This window comes from Arabidopsis thaliana, chromosome 2 (genome assembly GCF_000001735.4).
Source record: "Arabidopsis thaliana chromosome 2, partial sequence".
Classification (NCBI taxonomy): domain Eukaryota; kingdom Viridiplantae; phylum Streptophyta; class Magnoliopsida; order Brassicales; family Brassicaceae; genus Arabidopsis; species Arabidopsis thaliana.
The window spans coordinates 6,801,760-6,823,716 of record NC_003071.7 but is presented as its reverse complement, the minus strand read 5'-3'; the positions used below and the strand labels follow the sequence as shown (position 1 = coordinate 6,823,716).

The window sequence follows — 21,957 nt, the reverse complement described above, 5'->3', positions numbered from 1 at the left end:
TATGAAAGAAGAACAGAGTAAGAACGAAAAAACAGAGTATGAATGTAATCAATCTTATTGACTTGATTGTATTACAAAACTCAATTGTGTTACAGGAAACAGAGACTCGATCTATTTATATGAAATGAAACATTGTCTTGTGTAAAAGACATGACTCTTGATAAAGACACAACTGTGTAACAGACACGACTCTTAACTTAATAACTAACTTATACGAATGTGACTTTGACTTATACGAGATTTGATTATTCTTCAACACTCCCCCTTAATCATATCTCGGCTTCACTCCAAGCTTCCTTCTAAGACCTTCAAACCTTGAAACACTTAACGCCTTGGTAAGTACATCCGCGAGTTGATCTTCTCCTTTGCAATACTCAAGTTGAATGAGTCCTTTGTGCTCGGCTTCTCTCACGAAATGATACTTGATCTCGATGTGCTTCGTTCTTCTATGTTGCACAGGATTCCTTCCAATCGCAATTGCCGACTTGTTGTCACATAAGATGGGAATACCTTCTTTGAACTTTAAGCCGAAGTCTTCAAAAAGTCTTTGCAACCATATGGCTTGGTTTGTCGCAGCACACACTGCTATGTACTCTGCTTCCGCCGTTGATTGAGCCACTGTTTGCTGCTTACAAGACTGCCAACAAAACATAGCCAAACCAAGAGTAAAGACATAACCTGTGGTGCTTTTCTTGTCTTCCAGAGAACCACCCCAATCGCTGTCCGAGTAGCCAACTAATCTTGGTGTCTCTTTGCTTGTAAAGAGTACTCCAAAATTTGACGTTCCCTTGACGTATCTCAACACTCGTTTGGCTTCTTGATAGTGTTGAATGCTTGGTGATGACATGTACCTTGATAGGTAAGAACTTGCGTACATCACATCAGGTCTTGATGCACATAGATAGAGCAATCCTCCGACAATTCTCCGGTACTTTGTTGGATCTGCAAATTCTTTGTCGTCACCTTCTACTCCTTTTCTTTTCCCTTGTGGTGTAAGTGGGGTGCTTACACTCTTGCTCTCTTTCATCCCAAACTTATCAATAAGTTTGTTTGCATATTTTTCTTGTGAAAGAAAAATGCCACTGTCATCTTGGTTTACTTCCATTCCAAGGAAGTAGTTTAGCAAACCGAGATCTGTCATCTCGAACTCGTCCTTCATGTTTTTCTTGAATGTGTTGATGAGATGAGTGTTGTTTCCAGTGATGATAAGATCATCGACGTACAAGCTAACGATCAACACGTCTTCTCCTTTCTTCTTGCTGTACAAGGCTGCATCATTCATACTTCTTGCAAAACCATTTTGAATGAAGTAAGAATCAATTCTTTCATACCATGCACGTGGAGCTTGCTTAAGACCATATAAGGCTTTGTAAAGCCTTAACACCTTCTCTTCTTTGCCTTCTATCACAAACCCAGGTGGTTGTGTGACATAAACTTCTTCTTCAAGCTCTCCGTTTAGAAACGCCGACTTCACATCCATTTGATACAATCTCCACTTCATTTGAGCCGCATACGCAAGTAAAGCTCGTATTGTATCATATCTTGAAACAGGGGCGAATGTCTCAAGATAATCGATTCCATATTCTTGAGAAAAACCTCTCGCAACTAGTCTTGCCTTGTGCTTGACGTGATTTCCACTTGCATCCGTCTTGATCTTATAGATCCACTTCACGCTTATCACATTCTTCTTCTCCGGTTTGTCTACTAGTTTCCATGTTCTGTTTTTCTCGATCACCTTTATCTCCTCATTCATGGCTTCTTCCCATTCTTTATCACCACGAGCTTCATCATAAGTCTGTGGTTCTTCATTTGCAACAAGACAAGCTTCTATGCCTTGAGCCGCCTCATCATTCTCCATTCTTGGTGCCTTTTCCAAGATCTCTTTCATGGACTTGTATTTCTTTGGTGATTCTGAAGTTTCTCGTTCTTCTTGATCATTGACTTGGGATAACACATGACTTGAGGTTTCTCCTTCTCCATTGTTAGCATGATCATCGATTTGAGACAAATCATGGCTGGATGTCTCTTGTTGATCTCTTGACTCTTGTATGTCGTTGATGGACATGACAAAAGTTTTCTTAACTTCTTCTTGTTTATCCCAATCCCACTTCTTGTCTTCTTGGAAAACAACATCTCTTGATACTTCCACCTTCTCATCTTCCAGTAAGAAAACTCTATAGCCTTTGGTTTGATTGCTATAACCGATGAGAATACCACACTTTGCTTTAGCGTCTAGCTTTCTTCTTTTCTGATCCGGTATATGCACGTAACATATGCTTCCAAATATCCTCAAGTGTGACACGTTTGGTTTGTGTCCACACCACTTCTCCATAGGCGTCACATCATCTTCTATTGCTTTTGATGGTAAGCGATTTTGCAAATACGCCGAGGTATATACCGCTTCTGCCCATAACTTGAGGGGTAAGTCTTGTTCAACAAGCATTGATCTTGCCATCTCCACCAATGATCTATTCTTGCGTTCTGCTGCACCATTTTGTTGAGGTGAGTAAGGCAAAGTCACTTGCCTATTGATTCCTTCATCTTCACAGAACTGATTGAATTCTCGTGAAGTGAACTCACCACCTCCATCGGTCTCAACGTCTTGATGGAACAGTTTGATTGTTTCTCCACCAACGCTTTGAATTTCTTGAACGTTGCGAACGTCTCCGACTTTTGTTTTAGGAAGTATACCCAACACATGTGAGTATAATCATCCAAAAACAGCACATAGTAGCGACTTCCATCGATCGATTGGTGTTGCATCGGTCCGCACACATCCGTATGCACAATCTCAAGCTTTTCTCTTGTCTTCGTTTGAGATTCTTTTGGAAAGCTCTTGCGTGATTGCTTCCCAAGATTACACGCTTTACATGTCTCCTTCGTCACTTTGAATCTTGGTAACCCATTTACCAATTCCTTGTCTTGCATTTGTTGCAAGCGCTTGTTGCTTACATGGCCAAGTCTTTTGTGCCATGTTTCCTCTGTTTGAACATTGGCTGTCATGGCTTCTTCTTCGACTGAACTTAACTTGATCTTGAAGCTCTTATCCGTCATCTCAATGTTCATGATCTCCTTTCCATTTGCATCTTGGATGATGCATCTCTTGTCTTGAAAACGTACCCAATAGCCGCTTGAGATGATTTGAGGAACGCTCAATAGGTTCTTCTCCAAACCAGGCACTAAGAAAACATTCTTGATGATTCTTTTGCCATGCCTTGTCATGACGGTAATATCTCCTTTACCGGCTGTCATGACTATATCTCCATTTCTGACTCTAATCGGGACTTTGATACTTTTGTTGATGTTTGAAAAGTATCTCTCTTCTTTCGTCATATGGTTTGTGCAGCCACTGTCTACCAACCAAACATCTTCTCTTAACGTTGTTGATTCTTCTTCACTTGCACTAAACAACATATGATCTTCATTTACGTCTTCTTCTTCAAGAGTTACATGAGCTCTCTCTTTGTTCTTCGAGCGACACTCATTTGCGTAATGGCCGATCTTCCCACACTTGTAACACTTGATGTTACTTCTCTTATTTTTGCCATGATCGTCATTCTTCGGTTTCTCTCGACACTCTTCTTCTGTGTGTTTGCTACTCTTGTGAAAACCACACCATTTCTTGTCTTGATTGACACGGTTGTTGGTGTTGTCTTGTTTGAAACCGGATTCTCTTCCTTTGGACCGAACATAGAATGCTCCCTCTTTTGTGCTTTCTTCTCTTGCAGTTACTCTCGCTTCTTGTGCTTTTAAGATACCAAGAAGTTCTGACATTGTTAGTGCATCCAAGTCGCGAGTTTGCTCTAGAACACTAACAATGCTGTCGAACTTGGCTGGGAGAGAGATGAGTATCTTCTGTATGAGTTGAGTGTTTGTCTTCTTTTCACCATGATAAGTCAATTGAATTTCCAGAACAATTAACTTATCGGTGAATGTCTTGATGTTGTCATTGTCATACATCTTCAAGTTCTCGTACTCTCTACGCAGCGATTGAAGTTTAACCAATCGGACTTGTGGAGATCCTTGGTATTCGTCCTTCAACACATCCCACGCTTCTTTTGATGATGATGCCGCTGCAATCCGTGAGAAGATTTGATCGGTTACGGCAGTTTGCAAGATTTGCAAAGCCATTGTATCATTTGTCACTGCTTCTTCTCTGAGCGTCTTTGCTCTTGCAGTTTCAGGAGTTTCTTCCGCTTGTACCGGTTCGACCGGTACGCCTTCTTCAACCACGGACCATAGTTTTCTGGTCCTGAAAATGGTTGCCATTTTAATGCTCCAGAAGTCATATTTCTCCCCATCGAATATAGGGATGACTTGATGTGAGGAGCCTTGCATCGTCTCGCTTTTTGCTGAGACGTATACGATCTCACTTTTGTTGCCTCTCTCTCTTTTTAGTGTTTTCTCTTGTCCTCTCAATCGATAAGCTCTGATACCATGTTAATGTTTTGTTATGAAAGAAGAACAGAGTAAGAACGAAAAAACAGAGTATGAATGTAATCAATCTTATTGACTTGATTGTATTACAAAACTCAATTGTGTTACAGGAAACAGAGACTCGATCTATTTATATGAAATGAAACATTGTCTTGTGTAAAAGACATGACTCTTGATAAAGACACAACTGTGTTAACAGACACGACTCGTAACTTAATAACTAACTTATACGAATGTGACTTTGACTTATACGAGATTTGATTATTCTTCAACAAGCTGGAGTCAAAGGATATGGAAGACGCTGATGGAAATAAAGAGAACTCAGCTTTAAAGGAGCCGTTGCAGCTCATTTCATTTCTTTATGTATTTTCTGAGATTGTTGAGAGAGAGAGAGAATTTGTCTGGAGATGTTACAATGTTGATCATTGTTGATCATTGTATCGTGAGCTAACACTTAGCGAACGATTTGATTCTCAGATCTGTTTGATTATTGCTTTGATAATTGAATTTGATCTTCTCTTTCGATTGTAGTTCTCTAAGTTGAATTTGTGCTTTCTAAGTGTGGAATCGAGTTAAGAGTAACAACAATCTATCACTTTCGTTTATGTTTAAGTTGGTATCTGAACTTTTCTTATTGTCTATCTGATGGGTCTATCATTCTATCTAGCTCAATGTGTTTGAGGCTTTGGACCAATTTTAGTATGTAGTGTGTTTTATAGTTTCCCTGAGAAAATGACTAAGAAGCAAACCAGATTCACAAGTTGCATTATAACTCGCAACAATCGAGTTTCTTTTGCAAATCTGTGTCTCAAAACGAGTTATAGTATTCACCAGAAACAGAGTTCATTCAAAGCTGTCATGATAACCATATCAGATGAATTAATGAATCAAAGTATATATTAATATACAAAACATAGACTCCATAACATTGTTCTCCATGCAAGCAAATCTGGTAGGAACCAACCCAATCTTCTTCATCAAGCAATTGTATGTCACACATCATCAGGATTGATTCTCATCTTGTTCGTCTCCTTATAAAGCAGCGATTACTGAAGAAAATCCAATAGCTGGTGGCCCACTTGGACGTTAACGATATATAAATATGGTCTTTACTCTTTACTCTTTAGGTCTTTTGTTAATTGGTTTCTCTAGGTCTTACTTTATATACAAGTTATCACATCTCTCTTTCTTCGTTTGATCGGCAATCATGAATCCAAGTACAATAACGAATGATCTCACCGTGGAGATTTTGTCGAGATTGCCTGCAAAGTCAGTCGCGAGGTTTCATTGCGTGTCGAAGCAATGGGGATCAATTTTTGGTAGTCCATATTTCAAGGAGTTGTTCCTGACCAGGTCCTCCACTAAGCCGCGCCTCTTATTCGCCATGGCAGAGAAAGTCAACGAAGAGAAAAACTGTGTGTGGAGGTTCTTCTCGACGCCACAGCTTGAGAATCCATATGAGAAATCCTCATCGACTCTTGTAGCAGCCGCTGAATTTCATGTTAAGTTCTCTCCAGACAAGCTATATATCTGTCATTGTTATGACCTAAAATATTTTTCAATTGGCTACGCCTCGGGGTTGATCTATTTATATGGTGATCGAGGCGAGGCTACACCTCTAATATGTAACCCCACTACAGGACGGTATGCCATCTTACCTAATCGGTATACTTACAGAAAGGCGTATAGCTTTTTCGGATTTGACCCGATTGACAAGCAATACAAGGCATTGTCCATATTTTATCCATCTGGTCCTGGTCATAGTAAAATTCTTACATTTGGGGCTGGACATATGAAGTGGAGAAAGATAAATTGTCCCTTACGATATGATAGACATGATATTAAGAGTGAAGGGATATGCATCAATGGAGTTTTGTATTACTTAGGTAGCACGTCGGATTGTGTTAAGGATGGTCATGGCATAGTATCTGATTATGTGATAGTTTGCTTTGATATTAGGTCTGAGAAATTCACGTTTATTGACGTAGAAAGGTTTTGTCGATTGATCAACTATAAGGGAAAATTAGCTGTGATTTATTGGGAGGATGATGTCGACATTTATAAGCTTTATTATTCGGATGTCGACGAATATGTGGAGTATAATATTAACGATGATGACATTAATGAGTTGCGTGTGTGGGTTCTAGAGGATGTTAAGAAACAGCAATGGTCGAAATATGCCTACACTTGGACCGATGATAGATTCTTCCGTCGTCGTGTTTCCATCGCTGGAGGGACTGCTTCGGGTGAAATAGTGTTTTCGATGCTCAAATATACACCTAAGCAACCGTTTTATGTTTTCTACTTCAATCCCGAAAGGAACACTCTCCAACGTGTTGAAATCCAAGGTTTTGGTGAAGTGTTAAAGAAAACTTGTAGAGTTTGCACCTTTGTAAACCACGTAGAGGATCTTAATGTTCACGACTTTAAACAACTCAAGTCAGTCCATCCCCCATTGGTGGATGAGCCAGATTCAGAATCAGACTAGGAGGGGCAACGAGAAGAAGGACATAGACGATCATTGGAGTTAAGTGAAAGGCTGAAAGCAATGGGCAACTTCATTTTGTGCTCTTTTCTATGCGTTTTTGTTTTTTAATTGTCACTCTTATTTATGCGTTTATGCTCTATTGAAGAAGCACATTCATTCTCAACTCGTAACTTTTGTGTCATTATCAAAAGAACCTTGTAACAAGAACATGTTCATATCCTTAAATTCATTGAACATAGCATTATATTGCGGTTGGCTATTCTGACGTAAGTTCCCAATTCACAGAGCTCAAGTCAAAGTATAAGTCTGATCTAAAGGATAACACTAACTCGTGACATGATTAACAACAGATTCATAACAGAAGCTTTTCAAGAAACCAACAATTTTTCAACTATCAGATTTTTTTGCATCCAAATTAGACATTGCCTCAATGACAGAGCAAAAGGAGCTGTCATTAGGAACGATGCCTTCACTTTTCATTTCCCTTAGCAGCTCCTCTGCTAGTTCACCCTCCTGGTTTTTACTCAAACCTTTTAACAGAGCATTGTAAGTGAGAAGAGTAGGATTAAACCCGAGACTCAACATCTCATCACGAACCATGAAAGCATGCTTTGTATCCCCTTTCTTACTATACCCACTTATTAGAGTGTTGTAACTAATGTGGTCAGGTTTGATTCCTCTTCTCTTCATCTCTCCCATCAGCTCACGAGCTTCCTCAAATTTCCCTTCTCCACATAGCCCTCGCATCAAACAATTGTATGTCACATCATCAGGATTGATACTCATCATGTCCATCTCTTTAAGAAGCGAAAATGCACGGTCCATGTTGCCTATAGCACAGTGACCATCCATCAAGGTATTCATCATCACAAGATCAGGCTTCATTCCCTTTCCCACAACTTTCTCAAACAACTCATCCGCTTCCCTCGTTTTATTTTTTCTACACAGGACATAAATAAGCGACGTATAAGTAAACTGCGTAGGCTGAATTCCATCGGTCATCATTTCGTCATGCAAAGCAAATGCTTTCTTTGCATCTCCATGCTGGCAATAACCATTTATCAGTATATTGTAAGTGACAGAATCCAAAACTATACCCTTCTCTCTAATCTCCCTAATCAATATCTCAGCAGCTTCTATCTTATTCTCCATAAACAAACCATGTATCAACGTGTTGTAAGTATAAAACGTCGGCACCATACCTTGTTTCACCATCTCATCCCTGTAAGCAAAAGCCATCTCCAAATCCCCATTGTTACTACAACCACGGATCAAAATATTGTACGAAACAGAATCCGGAACCAACCCAATCTCCTTCATCTCCCTCAACACCTCAGAAGCTCTTCCTTCATTACACATCCAAGACAGAATCGGATTATACGTCTGCATATCTGGTTGAAAGCCTTTAGATTTCATTTCACTGATAATCAAACGAGCTCCTTCGATTCGTCCTCTCAAAGAAAACCCTTGAACAAGAGTGTTGTAAGTCACTATAGTTGGCTTAATCCCAAAAACCTCCATGATACCTAAAAAACCCTTAGCCTTCTTCAACTTCCCTTCCTTACACAATACATTGATCATTATATTGAAAGTGTACACATTCGATTTAATCTCCATCCTATACATATCAGCATAGAAGACCCAAGCGTTCTCTATACGATTCAACCTTGATAACAAAGTCAAAATGTGATTACAAGTTTCAGTTTTGGGATAAAAACCTTTCTCCTTCATCAAGTAAAAGCACTCTATGGCTTCATCAACCATTCTCAATTGACAACAACATCTGACTAAGAGATCGAAAAGAATCGTGCTTTTCGTCTCTAATCGATCATGGGCAAGCACTAATTCATCGAAAAGGTTTCTTATTGAGTTCTTACGAGAAGTAACGACTTCTTTCAGTAACTGAGTAACGGGTTTTGGAGAAGAGAGCTTGGAGATGACAGCGATGGCTAGACACTGTGTTTGAAAGTCCAGGCGATAAAGGTCGATGTGGTTGACGAAATTGAAGGCTAAATTAGGAGTCTTGACGAGGCTGAGTAGAGTTGTAGATACAAGCGAAGGTGTGAGTTTGTCTGCAACGTGTTCGACGATATGCCACTGAGAAGATCTTATCGACTCGAGCAAAATTTCAGAAGTTATCGGCGGTAATACTGACTCGGGAGTTGATGTTTGTGCTAAAGAGGAAAGACGAGCGGCGGCAGGAGAATAGCCGGCGCCGGAAAGAATTGAGATTCGGTGGCGTAAGATACAGGGGACTGTGAAACGTCTCATGGCTCAGGAAAGATGAATTGAAGAGAGGTTTACGCGGTTTATGAGTGTCTGATACTACAATTTACGGTTTAAATTGGATTTGGCATTTCGGTTTATGAAATCTGATACAATTTACGGTTTAAATTAGATTTGGCATTTCGGTTTATGAGTGATGATATATAATTTACGGTTTATGAGTATCTGATACAATTTACGGTTTAAGTTGGCATTGGGCAGTTCGGTTTTTGAGTGATGATATAATTTACGGTTTAAATTGGATTGGGCATTTCGGTTTATGAGTGATGATACAGTTTACGGTTGAAATTGGGATTCGGCATTTCGGTTTAATGTTATTAGTTTGGTTCATTCCGATTTTTGGCGCAAATTAATTGAATTTACAAAACCGAAATTAAATTCAGTGTTTTTCTGGAAAATTAGTTTACTAAAAACAAAAATGGGAAAAATGTCATTTAAATAATGACTTTGCCATTTGCCGTGATTTAAAGCATAAACTTTGTATGTGTTGATTTAAATCATCAACAATTTGTTCTTCGAATAAATTCTCAAACTTTCGTTGACGAAGCCAAATTAGCCACGACGTTAACTGACTAAACGGAACGATTAGACGATGTCACTTAGACGTTCATGAGATCGTTTATTAGAGAAACGACGTCGTTTGCTCAACCTCACAAAATCCCCAAATCGATTGAACACTAACCCTAAAACCCTAAAACACGTTGTTTATTCGACGACCCTGTCGTTAAATAACAACCATTACTTAACCACACTTACACAATAGACAACCTCTTCTCACACTAAAATCTTTGAGAAAGAGAAAGCTCTTCTCTTTTAATTCCAGGTGATGTTGTGTCGGATTTTTTGTCTTTGGCTTTGTCCGGTTTTTGTTTTCTCGCCTAAGTGCGAGCTTCTGTTAGCCTTTATGGCTTTTTTTTTTAATTTGTATAGTTTTGATCCACCTTTTGCATATCTTAAATCTTAGAAGCTGAGTGTCTAATTCAGAATCTTGTAGACCATTCGTTGCTCAATTCTGAGTAAGAAAAGAATAAAGCCTTCATTCCCATGTTGGCACCATAATCTGGTAACGATGAAGGTGCCTCTTTAAGATCGTGAATTGTGTTGAGTGGAGCTTTGGTGGCCGGCGTAGAACAGTTCAGGAGAGTGTGTTTTGCAACTGATCTGCCCTCTTGCTATGTCGCGTGTTCCAGAGTTTAATAATTATGATGGTTCAAATTTCAACGACGGACTAGGTAATTTCGATCGACGGTTCAACTCAAGATGGCGGTGATGAGTCATATCGGCATCTTTTCTCATCCAACATGCGCAAGAACAGATAATTAAACACGTGTCCCTTCTAAACCTAGTTTAATCTCAAGTTGTAATCTTTCTATTGGGTTTGTAGTTGGACTTTATAATTGTGTTGTTGGGCTTTATTTACCATGTACTCTTTCTTAAAAATTAATGAAATTGACGTTAAAAAAAAAACAATTTAATTTATTAATAATCTTTTAAGAATATTATCAATATATTTTATTAATTAAAATCTATTCCCTTAACTTTTGATATATCAAAAACAAAAATATTGGAGGTAAAAAGAAACAAATGTTTATTTCTTATAAATATCACAGAGAAATCAAGACAATATATGACAAAAAATCAGATTATACTACTATTACTAAAAAACAAGATATTACAAAACAACCAAGGACAAAGTTACAGGTTACAACAAAGGAGAGAGCTACAAAACCCAAAATTATGGGCACAATACAAATACAAGTATCAAGTATCAAAGTCTGAAACCAGAGAGAGAACCATTCATAGGTCTCTTGACTTATTAAGAATCCAATAGCTTTTGAATCAATCTTCATTCTCTTCTCTTTCTCTAGGCACAGCACCAAATTCTTTGATCAGAATCTCAGCCACCAATGGAACCAACTCCGTGACACGAACACCTTTCTTATAGATCTCTCCGATATGCGAGTCACTTCCTATTCGTCCCCCGACGTACACGTCAGCACCCTCGACTGGCTTTCCTTCCTCGCCTCGTGTTAAGCATCCCATGAATCCGATATCTGCTACTTGGACTTGTCCGCAAGTGTTGGGACATCCTGTCCAATGCATCCTTATCGGTCTTGGCACAGATACAAGTCTCTCTACTTCTTCTGTCACTTTTAAAGCTCTTAGCTTAGTCTCGATTATCGCTTGTCCGCAGAACTGGCTACCGGTACAAGCAACTAAGCCTTTCATTAGGATAGATGGTTCAGGGGAGAAACGGTTCTTGAGAAACGGCTCTTGAAGCAAAGCTTCGGTTTTCGAGGTTTCTACATTTGGGATGATGATGTTTTGCTCTACTGTGAGTCTTAGCTCACCTGACCCGTAGGTATCAGCTAACCGAGCAAGCTCATCCATGTCATCAGCTTGTAGCCTACCAACCGGAACGTGAAGCCCCACGAAGCTAAGACCTTCTTGTTTCTGAGGGTTGACTCCGAAATAGTCTCTCCTCTCCCACTGTTTGTTCACAAGATCCTCTGAAGATCCTCTCTCGAGTTTCCCATTTGGCATTCTCTTCTCTACCTCAGTTCTAAATCCTTCAACACCCTATACATTTCATGCAGACAAATCAACAACCAAGAACTTCAATACCGAATTTAAGATTGCAAGAAGCATGTACTTACAAGTTCGTCGATAAGCCACATCATTCTTGTCTTCTGTCGGTTTCCTCGAGTTCCAAGATCTCTGTAAGCCTCTAGAACAGCTTTGCAGAGTGGAAGAACGTCATCAGCAGGGACCCAAGCATCAAGAGGAATCGCTTCTTCACATCTTTTGGGACTAAAGAATCCTCCCACAAGCAAATTGAATCCAAACCGTCCATCTTTATTAGCAGGCATGTAGGCCAAATCATTGATATGTGGATGCTCATAGAGATCATGAGTCCCCACCACACACACATTCCACTTTCTTGGCCTACAACAAACAAACAAAAACCCATCTTAGCATAACCATTCACTCACCAACACACAACATCAATCTAAAAAGAGAACTCACAAGTTGGTGAAATCGGGGTTTCCTTGTGAATTAGCGGTGATAAACTGCGAAAGGAGATTCGTGTAAGGCCTCGTGTCAACAATCTCCTCCGGATCAATCCCAGCTATAGGATTCCCAACCGGGTTCCTCACGTTATCCATACCACTTTGAAGACTCGTTAAACCAACAGAAGCAAGACCTTTCAAGATCTCAGGCACATCAGGCAACACAACACCACGGATCTGCCAATTCTGTCTAGTAGTCACATCAGCACACCCATCTTCACCATACTTCCTAATCACACTCGCTAAATACCGAGTCTGTGCACTTGTAGTCACACCATTTGGTAACTTCAACCTCATCATAAACTTCCCATCTACAACAACAAAATCAACAACAAGCACTCATAAATCAAAATGTACTAAAGATAAAGAGTAAAGACTAAACCTTTACACAATCTGGTCACCAATTTAATCACAAGTCATTGAAAGAAGCACACATAAGACTAAAGACGAAACCTTTACACAGTTCAATCACAAGTCAATGGAAGAGGATAGAGAGGAGGAACATACACTGATGCTTTCTACGGTGAAAGAGACCAAGCCACTTGAGTCTAACATCAATATCATCTTTAGAAGACTTTTCACTATCAAGCTCTTCCATAGATTTCTTAGCAAGCTCTTCAATACCATTCTCCATAAACAACTTCATGGGCTCTCTCTCGATCTTAACCTTCTCCTGAGGATTGATCCCTTTTCGAAACTTCTCCTTGAGAATAAAAAAACCATCTTTCAACTCAACTCTTGGCTCGAGACGATCTGCGTCAACAGAGGCGGTGGATTCGGCCGGAGCTGTGGTCTGAGCGGCGGCGACAAGGACGGATCTTTTGGGTTTGGTGGAGGAGGAAGGGAGGAGAGGAGATGTGAAAGTGAGAGAGAAAGAAGTCATGATGATGGCGGAAGAAGGAGTTGGGAGAAGGTTGGAGACGTGCGGCCATTTTTGTAGAGGGAAGAGATGAGCTCTTGAGCAATGTAAAGGGTCAAGTTGTTTCTCTTTGATCGTATGTTGCGAGGAGGAAACAGACACCTTCTGATTTCTATTTGTTTTATTCTTTCTAAATTTATTTGAAACTATTTAAATTGTGTTTATTTATACTATATGATTCACTTAGTCTATTGACTTCATTTTTTTGTCATAGAAAATTAATTAAAACTCAAAACAAAACTTAAAATGTTATTTACAAATGTTATGATATGGTAGGATTGTTTGTTTTAATATTTGTACTATAAAAAACTAAAATTAAAAAAAAATATATTAATTCTTCAATGTCGTTTTCAAATACACTCAGAAGACCAACCATTTGGTTGGAAAAAAACTATTTTTATCATATCTGAACAGTCTGTAAAAAATATGACATATTAGTTATTGACACCGACCATACACTTCATTAATAATAAAAGAGATTCGATTTTTGCATGTAGGGAGATAGATTTCATATTAAGTTTGTCACTCCCATACTAAAGAGAAATACTAAAGAGAAACATTGGAAAAAAAATTAGCAGTGATTAGTATGAGATATTTATTTCATAATTTGAATGTTTATAGTATTATTACTTTTTAATTTTTTAATATATTTAAAAAATGATAACTACATACATATATGAATTTCAATGAATAGGATAACATCCAAGTTTCCGCATATTACATACTACAAAAAAATACAACAATTTTCATATTCATACTTTAGTATTCTTAAGTTTTAATCACTACTAATTATGAATTTATGGTAATGTTGCTTAACATATGTTCTTTTCAACTATATTTGTTGATCTTAATCTAACTCTGTTTTTTTTTTAAATGGTTTCCTCTTGAGATGTTAATTTTTGGTTTAGTGCGTGTTTGGAAAAAAGGTTTATTAGAGAAGATTCAAGGTTGATGTGGTCATTAGGGATTTTATAGATATCATTTTTCACAAAATATAATAAGGTAAAAAAGGTTGATGTGCTCATTAGGGATTTTATAGGTATCATTTTTCACAAAATATCATAAGGTAAAAATATCTTGATTAAACAACTAAGACAAGTTGTGTAGCATTTAGTCGTGTGCAATTATGAATGGACTACTTTAAATAAAATAAATGTAAATATTAATAATATGTTATCAGAGCCATAGGTGTTCTTTAGCGTTATTCTAGAGACATGAATCAAACTACCTGCAGGTTCAAACATCATCGCAAGTCGCAACGTCTTCTTTCTTGTCCACACCAAAACGTTAGCATTGTCTTTTTTTTTCTAATTTATATTTCTTTTCTATAGATTATTCGCACAATCGTTTTCAACTTATATGTATCATCTTCCTGCAATTTAGTATACATCGAGGTGACAACATTATGTTTGGTTATTAAAATTCATATATTGTCATTTTTAATTATATAAAAAATTAACAAAATTTATACTATAAACATTCAAATTATGAACTAAATATCTCATATTAATCACTGCTATTTTTTATGTTTATATGAATTTGCATATCCATACATATTATAGTACATAAAACATTTATACTATGAACATTTATAGCTTTTTTGTACATATATGAATTTCAATGAATAGGCTTGTTATAATTTTGTTATTTTTTTCTGAATTGTTTATGGCTTTAGGGTTAATTATCCAAAATTTAACATTTATTTAGAAATTAAAATAAAATTTAGCTTACAAAGAATTAATTTATCATATTGGAATTGAAAAATAGCTAGTGGCTCTTGTAGCTTTTAAAATCTTAAGGACATAACGTATGACTTCTCACGATGTCTAAGAAACAAAACCTTCCCCGGTTCGGCCTAAACCGCCATCCATCCAAATTATTCTCCACCGCTATTCCACGTGTGGCTTCCACACTCCTGTTCCTATAGTCCGGCTTACTAAATATCTATCACATCTTCGACGTAAATAATTGACCACGTGAATTAATATATCCATAAATCAACTTGACAAACTAACAAAAACTACAACCTGAAATATTTCACACACGACACATCCCTACTCTATTGGTGTTTCATTACCGGTTTTTGTCCGACTAATTGAACTGGTAAACATGCTATTTTATTAGTTTGGGTAGAGTTTAAAATCCCAAAATTTTATGAATTCGTTCTTTTCCGGTCAATGTTGAAAACCAACTATTTGGCCGGTTCTAGAACCAAGAGTTCCAAACTTTTTATTATGTATATATATATTTATTTATTCTTATTCTATATAGAATCAACAATTAATTCTAATTTACTTTTGTATTTATATATTGTTTTTGTGTTCTATTTGGCGTTTAGATTAATTAATTTTTTTTACTATTAACAAAGGAAGGTCAAATTAGTTTCCTTTGTTAGATCCAATAACAACTCTTTACAATATGAAATGAATGCCAATTTGAAGAAGTCCAGTTTCAAAATAGTAAGCAGCCAATAGAAAATCTTATACTTGTGCATCCAAACCCAAAACAGTAATTAGCTAATTTTGTATGATTTTACATATGATTGATTTTATTCCACAAACATTTGTGATTTAAAATAATTAAAGGGTTGTCATGTCTTTTGGGTTTTGTTTTTCTGATTTGGATAACTTGTCTTTTGGACTTTTTGTTGTCATGTCTTCAAGCATGGTGAAATTTTGTATCACCGTTCTTACTTCTTAGGAAGGCCGTGAAGGTCCAATTAGTCTCCTTTGTTAGATCCAATCCAATACCAACTCTTTACAATCTGAAATGAATGTCATTTTAAAGAAGTCCAATTGCAAAATAGAATAAGCTGCTCATAGCAAATCTTATATACTTGTTGTTAGACGATATAGTTATGTATTTGGTCGTTTGGTCTTACGATTGTATAGTTGGGCTTAATTTTGGTTTTTTTTTTTTCAGGAAAATAATGTTAACTAAATTATATTCGGAGAAAATAATATTTTTACAACATGTGCATCGTGTGTTTGAAAAGTTTTAAAAATGAAGAAAAAAGTTCTAATCATAGGTTCTAGATTTGAACCATATTTGTAATCTTTTGTCTTAACATTGGTCCCCGGTGACTCGTATTGTCGCGAACCGATTTCTGATCTGCTTGTCAATCCCGTCAATTAGTCGGACTGCTGAGTATGGTGCTTCCCCATGCCTCCTTCTGTTTATTTCACAAATATAATTTTGTTTTCATATGTTAATCTAATGTTTTATTTAGATTATTTATTCAAATATAAGTTTATTTAGATCAAATTTTTTTAACTCATTGTTTAAAAATTAAAACAAATATCTCTATAAGTTAATAAATATCATGTTCCCAATATTATTAATTTATAATAAAAAAAAATGTACTCTCGTTAATCACTAAATTAAACATTTAAACAAGAAATATCATTTAAATAACATCATCAAGTTTTAATAATAGTTATTTGACATAATAGCGATATATGGTAATCCTTCACTAATACCAATTATCAAACAATATGATTTTAATCATGTATGTTAATCCTCATTATATTTGTGATTTGTGAACTAGAAATTGTATGTGTGAATTAATTTCTTGTCATATATTTTTAAACAAAATTTTATAAACCCTGTCATAATGTTAAACAAAACAATATGTATATGATATAATGAAAAAGTTTAGATTATTTTATAAAAATCATTATGAACAAAGAAAATAAAATAAAAAATCAGACTATTCGCAGGTCATACTCCAAACAAAATGGACAAATTAAATCATAAGAAATCACATTCGATAATTAAGGTTTCTTCGGTTCCAATTAAGTTTGACCAGACATTGTCATATCCACTTAGGTTACTTCACAAACCTCACTTGACTAACAGTCAAATACAGAAACATTAATTGAAATAGCCTTTTAACAATTATATTACAAAAATGCCATTCTTCGGACATAACTAGAAAAAAATTAGAAGATTATCACTTTCATCAATTTGGTTTACCGGAGGACTGCCTCGTGGAACATGCGACCACCTTAGCCCATTGTTTCAGCTTCTTTTTCATCGTCTTTCCATCATCATCTTTTCAAAAATTCATCGTCAAAACCAAAGTAAAATCAAACAAACAAAGAAAAGTAAAAAAATTAGTACCTTTGTTGACGATAGTCGTGGTGCTAGAGTTGACGTCACGTTCCGACGTAGACGACCATGTCCGAGACAAATGGTTGCTGTACTGTCTGTGAATGGCGCTGTACAAATCCAAAGCTGGGATTGTTTTGGAGAGACTTGGATTAAAGTCAAGAGAATCTGGCTCAAACCCAAACCCTAGGTCGAAGCAGCCTCTGAGCTCCTCGATATCGTCGTTTGTGACGCAGCTCTTGCTGCGATGAAGACGGGCCGATGGATGCTTTTTCTTCATTCGCAGCCAAGCCTCTTCGCGGTTTATGTCTGGTGGCAAAGACTGTTGCTTCATCAGAGGTTTTGGCGGCTGTGGCTTGTTTTGGTTCGACATTATAGCTAGTAGCTAGGTTTTTCTTATTGCCTTTGAGTGTGTAAGAAACACTTCATATATAAGACTATATAAAACACGTGAAAAGGACTACACAGTAGTATAAGACACTAATAATGGTATTTATTGAAACGCCTTTTGAATTGACTATATACCAAATAAGACTCATTTATCACCACACCTTTCCATATAATTTAGTACAAAGTCATTTAACCACGAATATGGAGGTATTAATATGTTTAACATTTCTTTTTAATATCGTAATTAGATATCAAATATGCATAAGATAGACATAATAAATAAACTAATATATGTTTGCTTGTCATATGTTTTTGATTATTGAATGATTAGAAAATAGTTAGATGTTAAAATCATAAAACTCATTACAATTGAGATAAGATATGTTTGTTTATCATATGCTTTTCATTTTATAGAGAAACAACAGCAATATGGCTAAGAAGAATAATAAAAGAGAAAAATAAATCATGAGAGACTTGAATTTGGAAGTATTTATGGTTAAAAAGAAAAGAACTAAATGACTTAGTACACAAAAGACATACTAAGTTATTAAGATATCATGAAGGAGCTTGCGGGTAAAAATCTTGGCGTGACTACAAGATTTGTTCTTAGGTATGTTTTTCAAAACACGATACACTCAATCTGGAGAGAAAGAAATGAGAGGAGACATGGAGAGAAACCCTCAAGGACGGAGAAGATAGTCAAGCTAATAGACAAAAACATAAGAAATCGACTAAGCACTATAAGGGTGAGAGGTGAAGAGAAGTATGCACAAGGAACTCAAATGCGGTTTGCTTCAAGGCAATATCAAATAGATAGGACATTTTTATGATCCGGTTTTGGAAAAGTTTGCATCCAATGTATAAACGGTATTTTTTTTAAATATAATTTAACATTAAATTCAAAAAGAAAAAGACATACCAAGTTAAATTTTAAACAAGAATTATACGGAAAACGAAGAACACCTTTAACATCAAGAACAATGAAGCTTTGGTAGCATACTAAAGTGATGAGAGTGGTATTATGAAAAGTTCTATTGACACTGAAAAAATATAAATTTAGAGGAGATTATCTACATTCTAATATAATACTTGGTAGTGATTTTATCGGTTACACTTATCGGTCATAAGTAATCATATTGTGTCACAATTCGTATTACAGAATATCACCACATAATTGTTTTTTTTTAGATCACCACAATAGTACTGTTAAGAGTCGTCAGTAAAAAATGTTTTAATTATAATTGAATCGAACATAAATAAATAAATAAATTAAATAAAAATGTACAAAATTACTCTTTATCGGGGAAGCATTTTGGTTTCGATCGGCTAGATGATCGTTATGATTCGCCGATGATTAGCGTCAAACACTCGCTTTTCTTATCCAACAAAGCGATGAGAACGTGCAATGTATTGACTATTGAGTGTACCGATAATTGTCATTAATAATTGTGATTTGTGAACTAGCGACAACTTATATTTTGTTGTTATTTTCTTACCACTAATATTTACGCCAAATAATAACTAATGTATATGTCCAAAAATAATTTTAAGAACTGATATAATATACTTATTGTTACAATGTTTTAAAATGTATATATATATATATATAATAGAACTAGATTTTAATCCGCGGGCCGCGGTATACCGCGGGACAATTTAGTTTTTAAAGGTAATATATATTAAAACTTGTAAATTTTATTTTTATAAAATATTTATATTTTACTGTTTATAATTGTTATTAAATAACGCTATACCACGAATCCATGAGATAATTGTTAAAAAACTGAAGTTTTAACCCTTATTAAAACAACATATTAATAATATTTTAAAATTTTATAAATAATGATTCAAATACATCCACCATATAACCCAATACCAAAATAAAACCCGTTCTGTAATTTCTTTACCCGTCCCGTGATTTTTTTTTAAGTGTAATTTTAAAAATTTAAGAATTATTTATTATATAATTTTTTTTTGCAAATTGTATCATTCTCTAATACATTTATATTTTATAGTTTAATTTTATATATAGTAACATTATACATACCACATAACATTTTTCGTTTTATATAACATTTTCTAAATTAGGATGATTTGATATGTTTAATATTAATGGTCTTAAAAATAATAAATTAAAGATTTAACCCGTATTAAAACGGTGGATTAATATATTTTACTTTTTTATTAATGTTGATTCAAAAACCCGTCCCTCCAAATTCGTCTTGCCAAAAAGCCATTTATTTTATTAATATTAATTTTATTTATGATATGACTCTGAATTATAATCTAAACATTTTAGCTAATAACATAGGAGTGCACCATATTTATTTAATAGGGGAATGTACCATATGACCCGAATGCACTTTTACCCAAATCCACCAAAAAAGTCTTGCAAAAATGCTATAAAGATAAGAAATGATAGTCGGTTTTGATAGGTATAAGATTAGCAAATATATTAGGTAGCTTAAATTAGTTAAAGAATATAAATTAAAAAGGTAAATTACACTTTATTCGAATATAGTATCAAAACTTATATAACACAGAGATTTGATAATTTTTTAATCGTTGAATACTTTTTTGTGTGCTAATTTCTTTAAATAATTTTGGTAACCTTAATGACGTCATTAAAGGATTTTGTTTTTGATTAAATGGATTTTATTTTTGATTAAATTTTTCTAATGGCATTGTCATGTAAAATGTACCTCCCAAATAATATAGTAGGATTGAAACATATTATAATATATTTTTAAATGTATACATGTTTTTAATTGTATAATAGAATTGAAATTCATGATTTCCTTGGTAATTTCTGATTTTATTAAGAATTTGACGAAACATAGTGAAAATGTAGAGCTTGTGAAGTATTATCATGAATTCTTTGTTTAGCAAGAAGATCCACCGGTTTGTTGAAATCTGTCTTCACCCATTCAAACTTAACATCTTCAATCCGAGCTTTCCATAGTGTTGCTTTCATAACCCAATCTTTTTTTTTCCAACCATACATTAATTAAAAATCTACTCTTTGATTAGTGGTCCAATTAGGTGAAAGAATGTTTACATAAGAAAGTTCTGATAGTAAAGTTTTGGAGATCTTGGCTAAACAATCGGTTTGGAGATTACAAGAAGGAGAAATCCTTAACAACAAAAATATAAAAAAATAACTCGAAACAAACAAAACTCATCGGCTTTAAGTGTCTACTTAGAGACTCTATTGCACACTCTAAAGACATTCATATAAATAACATTAATATGCCTTATAAAAAAAATCTTTAGACACCCACCAAAGATTGACCATAGAGATGGTCTTATGTCTCAAAACCTGCTCTCGTTGGAGTGATTCAAATACTACTAGAACAAAATGGACTACAAAAACAAATACTCCTAACAAAATAAGAATCGATAAATTTTCTTTTAATTGGTTTTCATAAACTTTAATAAGACGGTGTCTTATCCACTAACATTCAAATACTAAACATTTTAGTGTTTGTTAACTTTATATTACAAAACTGTCATTCTTCTGACATCAATTTGGGTTTTCCGGAAGAGTGCCGCACCGAAAACCCTACCACCTTAGCCCATTGTTTCAGCTTCTGCTTCATCGTCTTCCGATCATCACCTTTTTAAAGTTGCTCCTCAAAACCGGAGAACATTCAGACAAAGCAAAAAAAACAATAAACTAATTCCAAAACTAGAAGCCACATATACCTTTGTCGACGATGGTCGTGATGTTGTTGGAGTTGCTGACTTCATGATCCGACGCGAATGAAGACGTCCGAGACAAATGGTTGCTGTATTGTCTATGAACCGCGCAGTACAGATCAAGAGCGGGGATTGTATGGGAGAGCCTTGGATTCAAATCAGGAGATTCTGTTTCAAACCCAAAACCAAGCTCGAAACAGCCTTTAAGCTCCTCGATATCATCATTCGTGACACTCTTGCTGCGAGGAAGGAGATCCAGTGGGCGTTTCTTTTTCTTACGCAGCCAAGCCTCTTCGCGACTCATGTCCGGTGACCACGAGTATTGCTTCATCAGAGGTCTTGGAGGCTGTGGCGCGTGGTTCGACATTAGTGACTAGGTTTCTTTTGATTGTGTAAGAACCATTTCTGCTATGTAACACGAATAATAATATCTACACAAAAGTGTTAATGTAGTAGAAAAAAGTGAATGTTTTCGGAATGAGAAGGCTCCTAAAATTTTATATTAGTTTTTACTTCTCTTTTGGGAGGTAAAGCCATATATTGATCCATATTTTGGG

General features: G+C 35.6%; 5 protein-coding genes and 2 pseudogenes across 8 annotated transcripts; 2 read left to right on the top strand and 5 right to left on the bottom strand.

Moving 5' to 3' along the window:
- Positions 1 to 265: 265 nt before the first annotated feature.
- On the bottom strand, positions 266 to 4,338 carry AT2G15650 (annotated as a pseudogene; the record flags this gene model as incomplete). Its single annotated transcript has 1 exon — positions 266 to 4,338.
- Positions 4,339 to 5,358: 1,020 nt separating this feature from the next.
- On the top strand, positions 5,359 to 7,176 carry AT2G15640 (F-box family protein). Its single transcript, NM_127125.3, has one exon. It carries the CDS (start codon positions 5,645 to 5,647, stop codon positions 6,923 to 6,925), a length of 1,281 nt encoding a protein of 426 aa, NP_179166.1. The 5' UTR covers positions 5,359 to 5,644; the 3' UTR covers positions 6,926 to 7,176.
- AT2G15630 (Pentatricopeptide repeat (PPR) superfamily protein) lies at positions 7,149 to 9,264 on the bottom strand. The gene has a single exon (NM_127124.2). It carries the CDS (start codon positions 9,194 to 9,196, stop codon positions 7,313 to 7,315), a length of 1,884 nt encoding a protein of 627 aa, NP_179165.1. The 5' UTR covers positions 9,197 to 9,264; the 3' UTR covers positions 7,149 to 7,312.
- A 1,511-nt stretch (positions 9,265 to 10,775) lies between these two features.
- Positions 10,776 to 13,322, bottom strand: NIR1 (nitrite reductase 1). Its single transcript, NM_127123.3, has 4 exons — positions 12,790 to 13,322; positions 12,239 to 12,593; positions 11,869 to 12,157; positions 10,776 to 11,791 (listed from the first exon to the last, which is right to left on the bottom strand). Exons 1-4 carry the CDS (start codon positions 13,163 to 13,165, stop codon positions 11,051 to 11,053), a joined length of 1,761 nt encoding a protein of 586 aa, NP_179164.1. The 5' UTR covers positions 13,166 to 13,322; the 3' UTR covers positions 10,776 to 11,050.
- Positions 13,323 to 16,952: 3,630 nt separating this feature from the next.
- AT2G15610 (hypothetical protein (DUF1685)) lies at positions 16,953 to 17,684 on the bottom strand (the record flags this gene model as incomplete). The annotated part of the gene is made up of 2 exons (NM_127122.2): positions 16,953 to 17,131; positions 17,324 to 17,684. 2 exons carry the CDS (start codon positions 17,682 to 17,684, stop codon positions 17,031 to 17,033), a joined length of 462 nt encoding a protein of 153 aa, NP_179163.2. The 3' UTR covers positions 16,953 to 17,030.
- Positions 17,685 to 18,258: 574 nt separating this feature from the next.
- Positions 18,259 to 18,531, top strand: AT2G15600 (annotated as a pseudogene; the record flags this gene model as incomplete). Its single annotated transcript has 1 exon — positions 18,259 to 18,531.
- Positions 18,532 to 20,982: 2,451 nt separating this feature from the next.
- Positions 20,983 to 21,914, bottom strand: AT2G15590 (spire, putative (DUF1685)). 2 transcript variants are annotated; one of them, NM_127120.4, is made up of 2 exons: positions 21,407 to 21,914; positions 20,983 to 21,317 (listed from the first exon to the last, which is right to left on the bottom strand). In NM_127120.4, the coding sequence occupies exons 1-2, from the start codon at positions 21,765 to 21,767 to the stop codon at positions 21,211 to 21,213; spliced, it is 468 nt and encodes a 155-aa protein (NP_179161.1). In that variant the 5' UTR covers positions 21,768 to 21,914; the 3' UTR covers positions 20,983 to 21,210. The 2 variants fall into 2 exon arrangements, with proteins under 2 accessions (NP_179161.1, NP_849958.1); NM_179627.2 differs by having other exon boundaries at positions 21,099 to 21,330; positions 21,407 to 21,797.
- Positions 21,915 to 21,957: the final 43 nt, after the last annotated feature.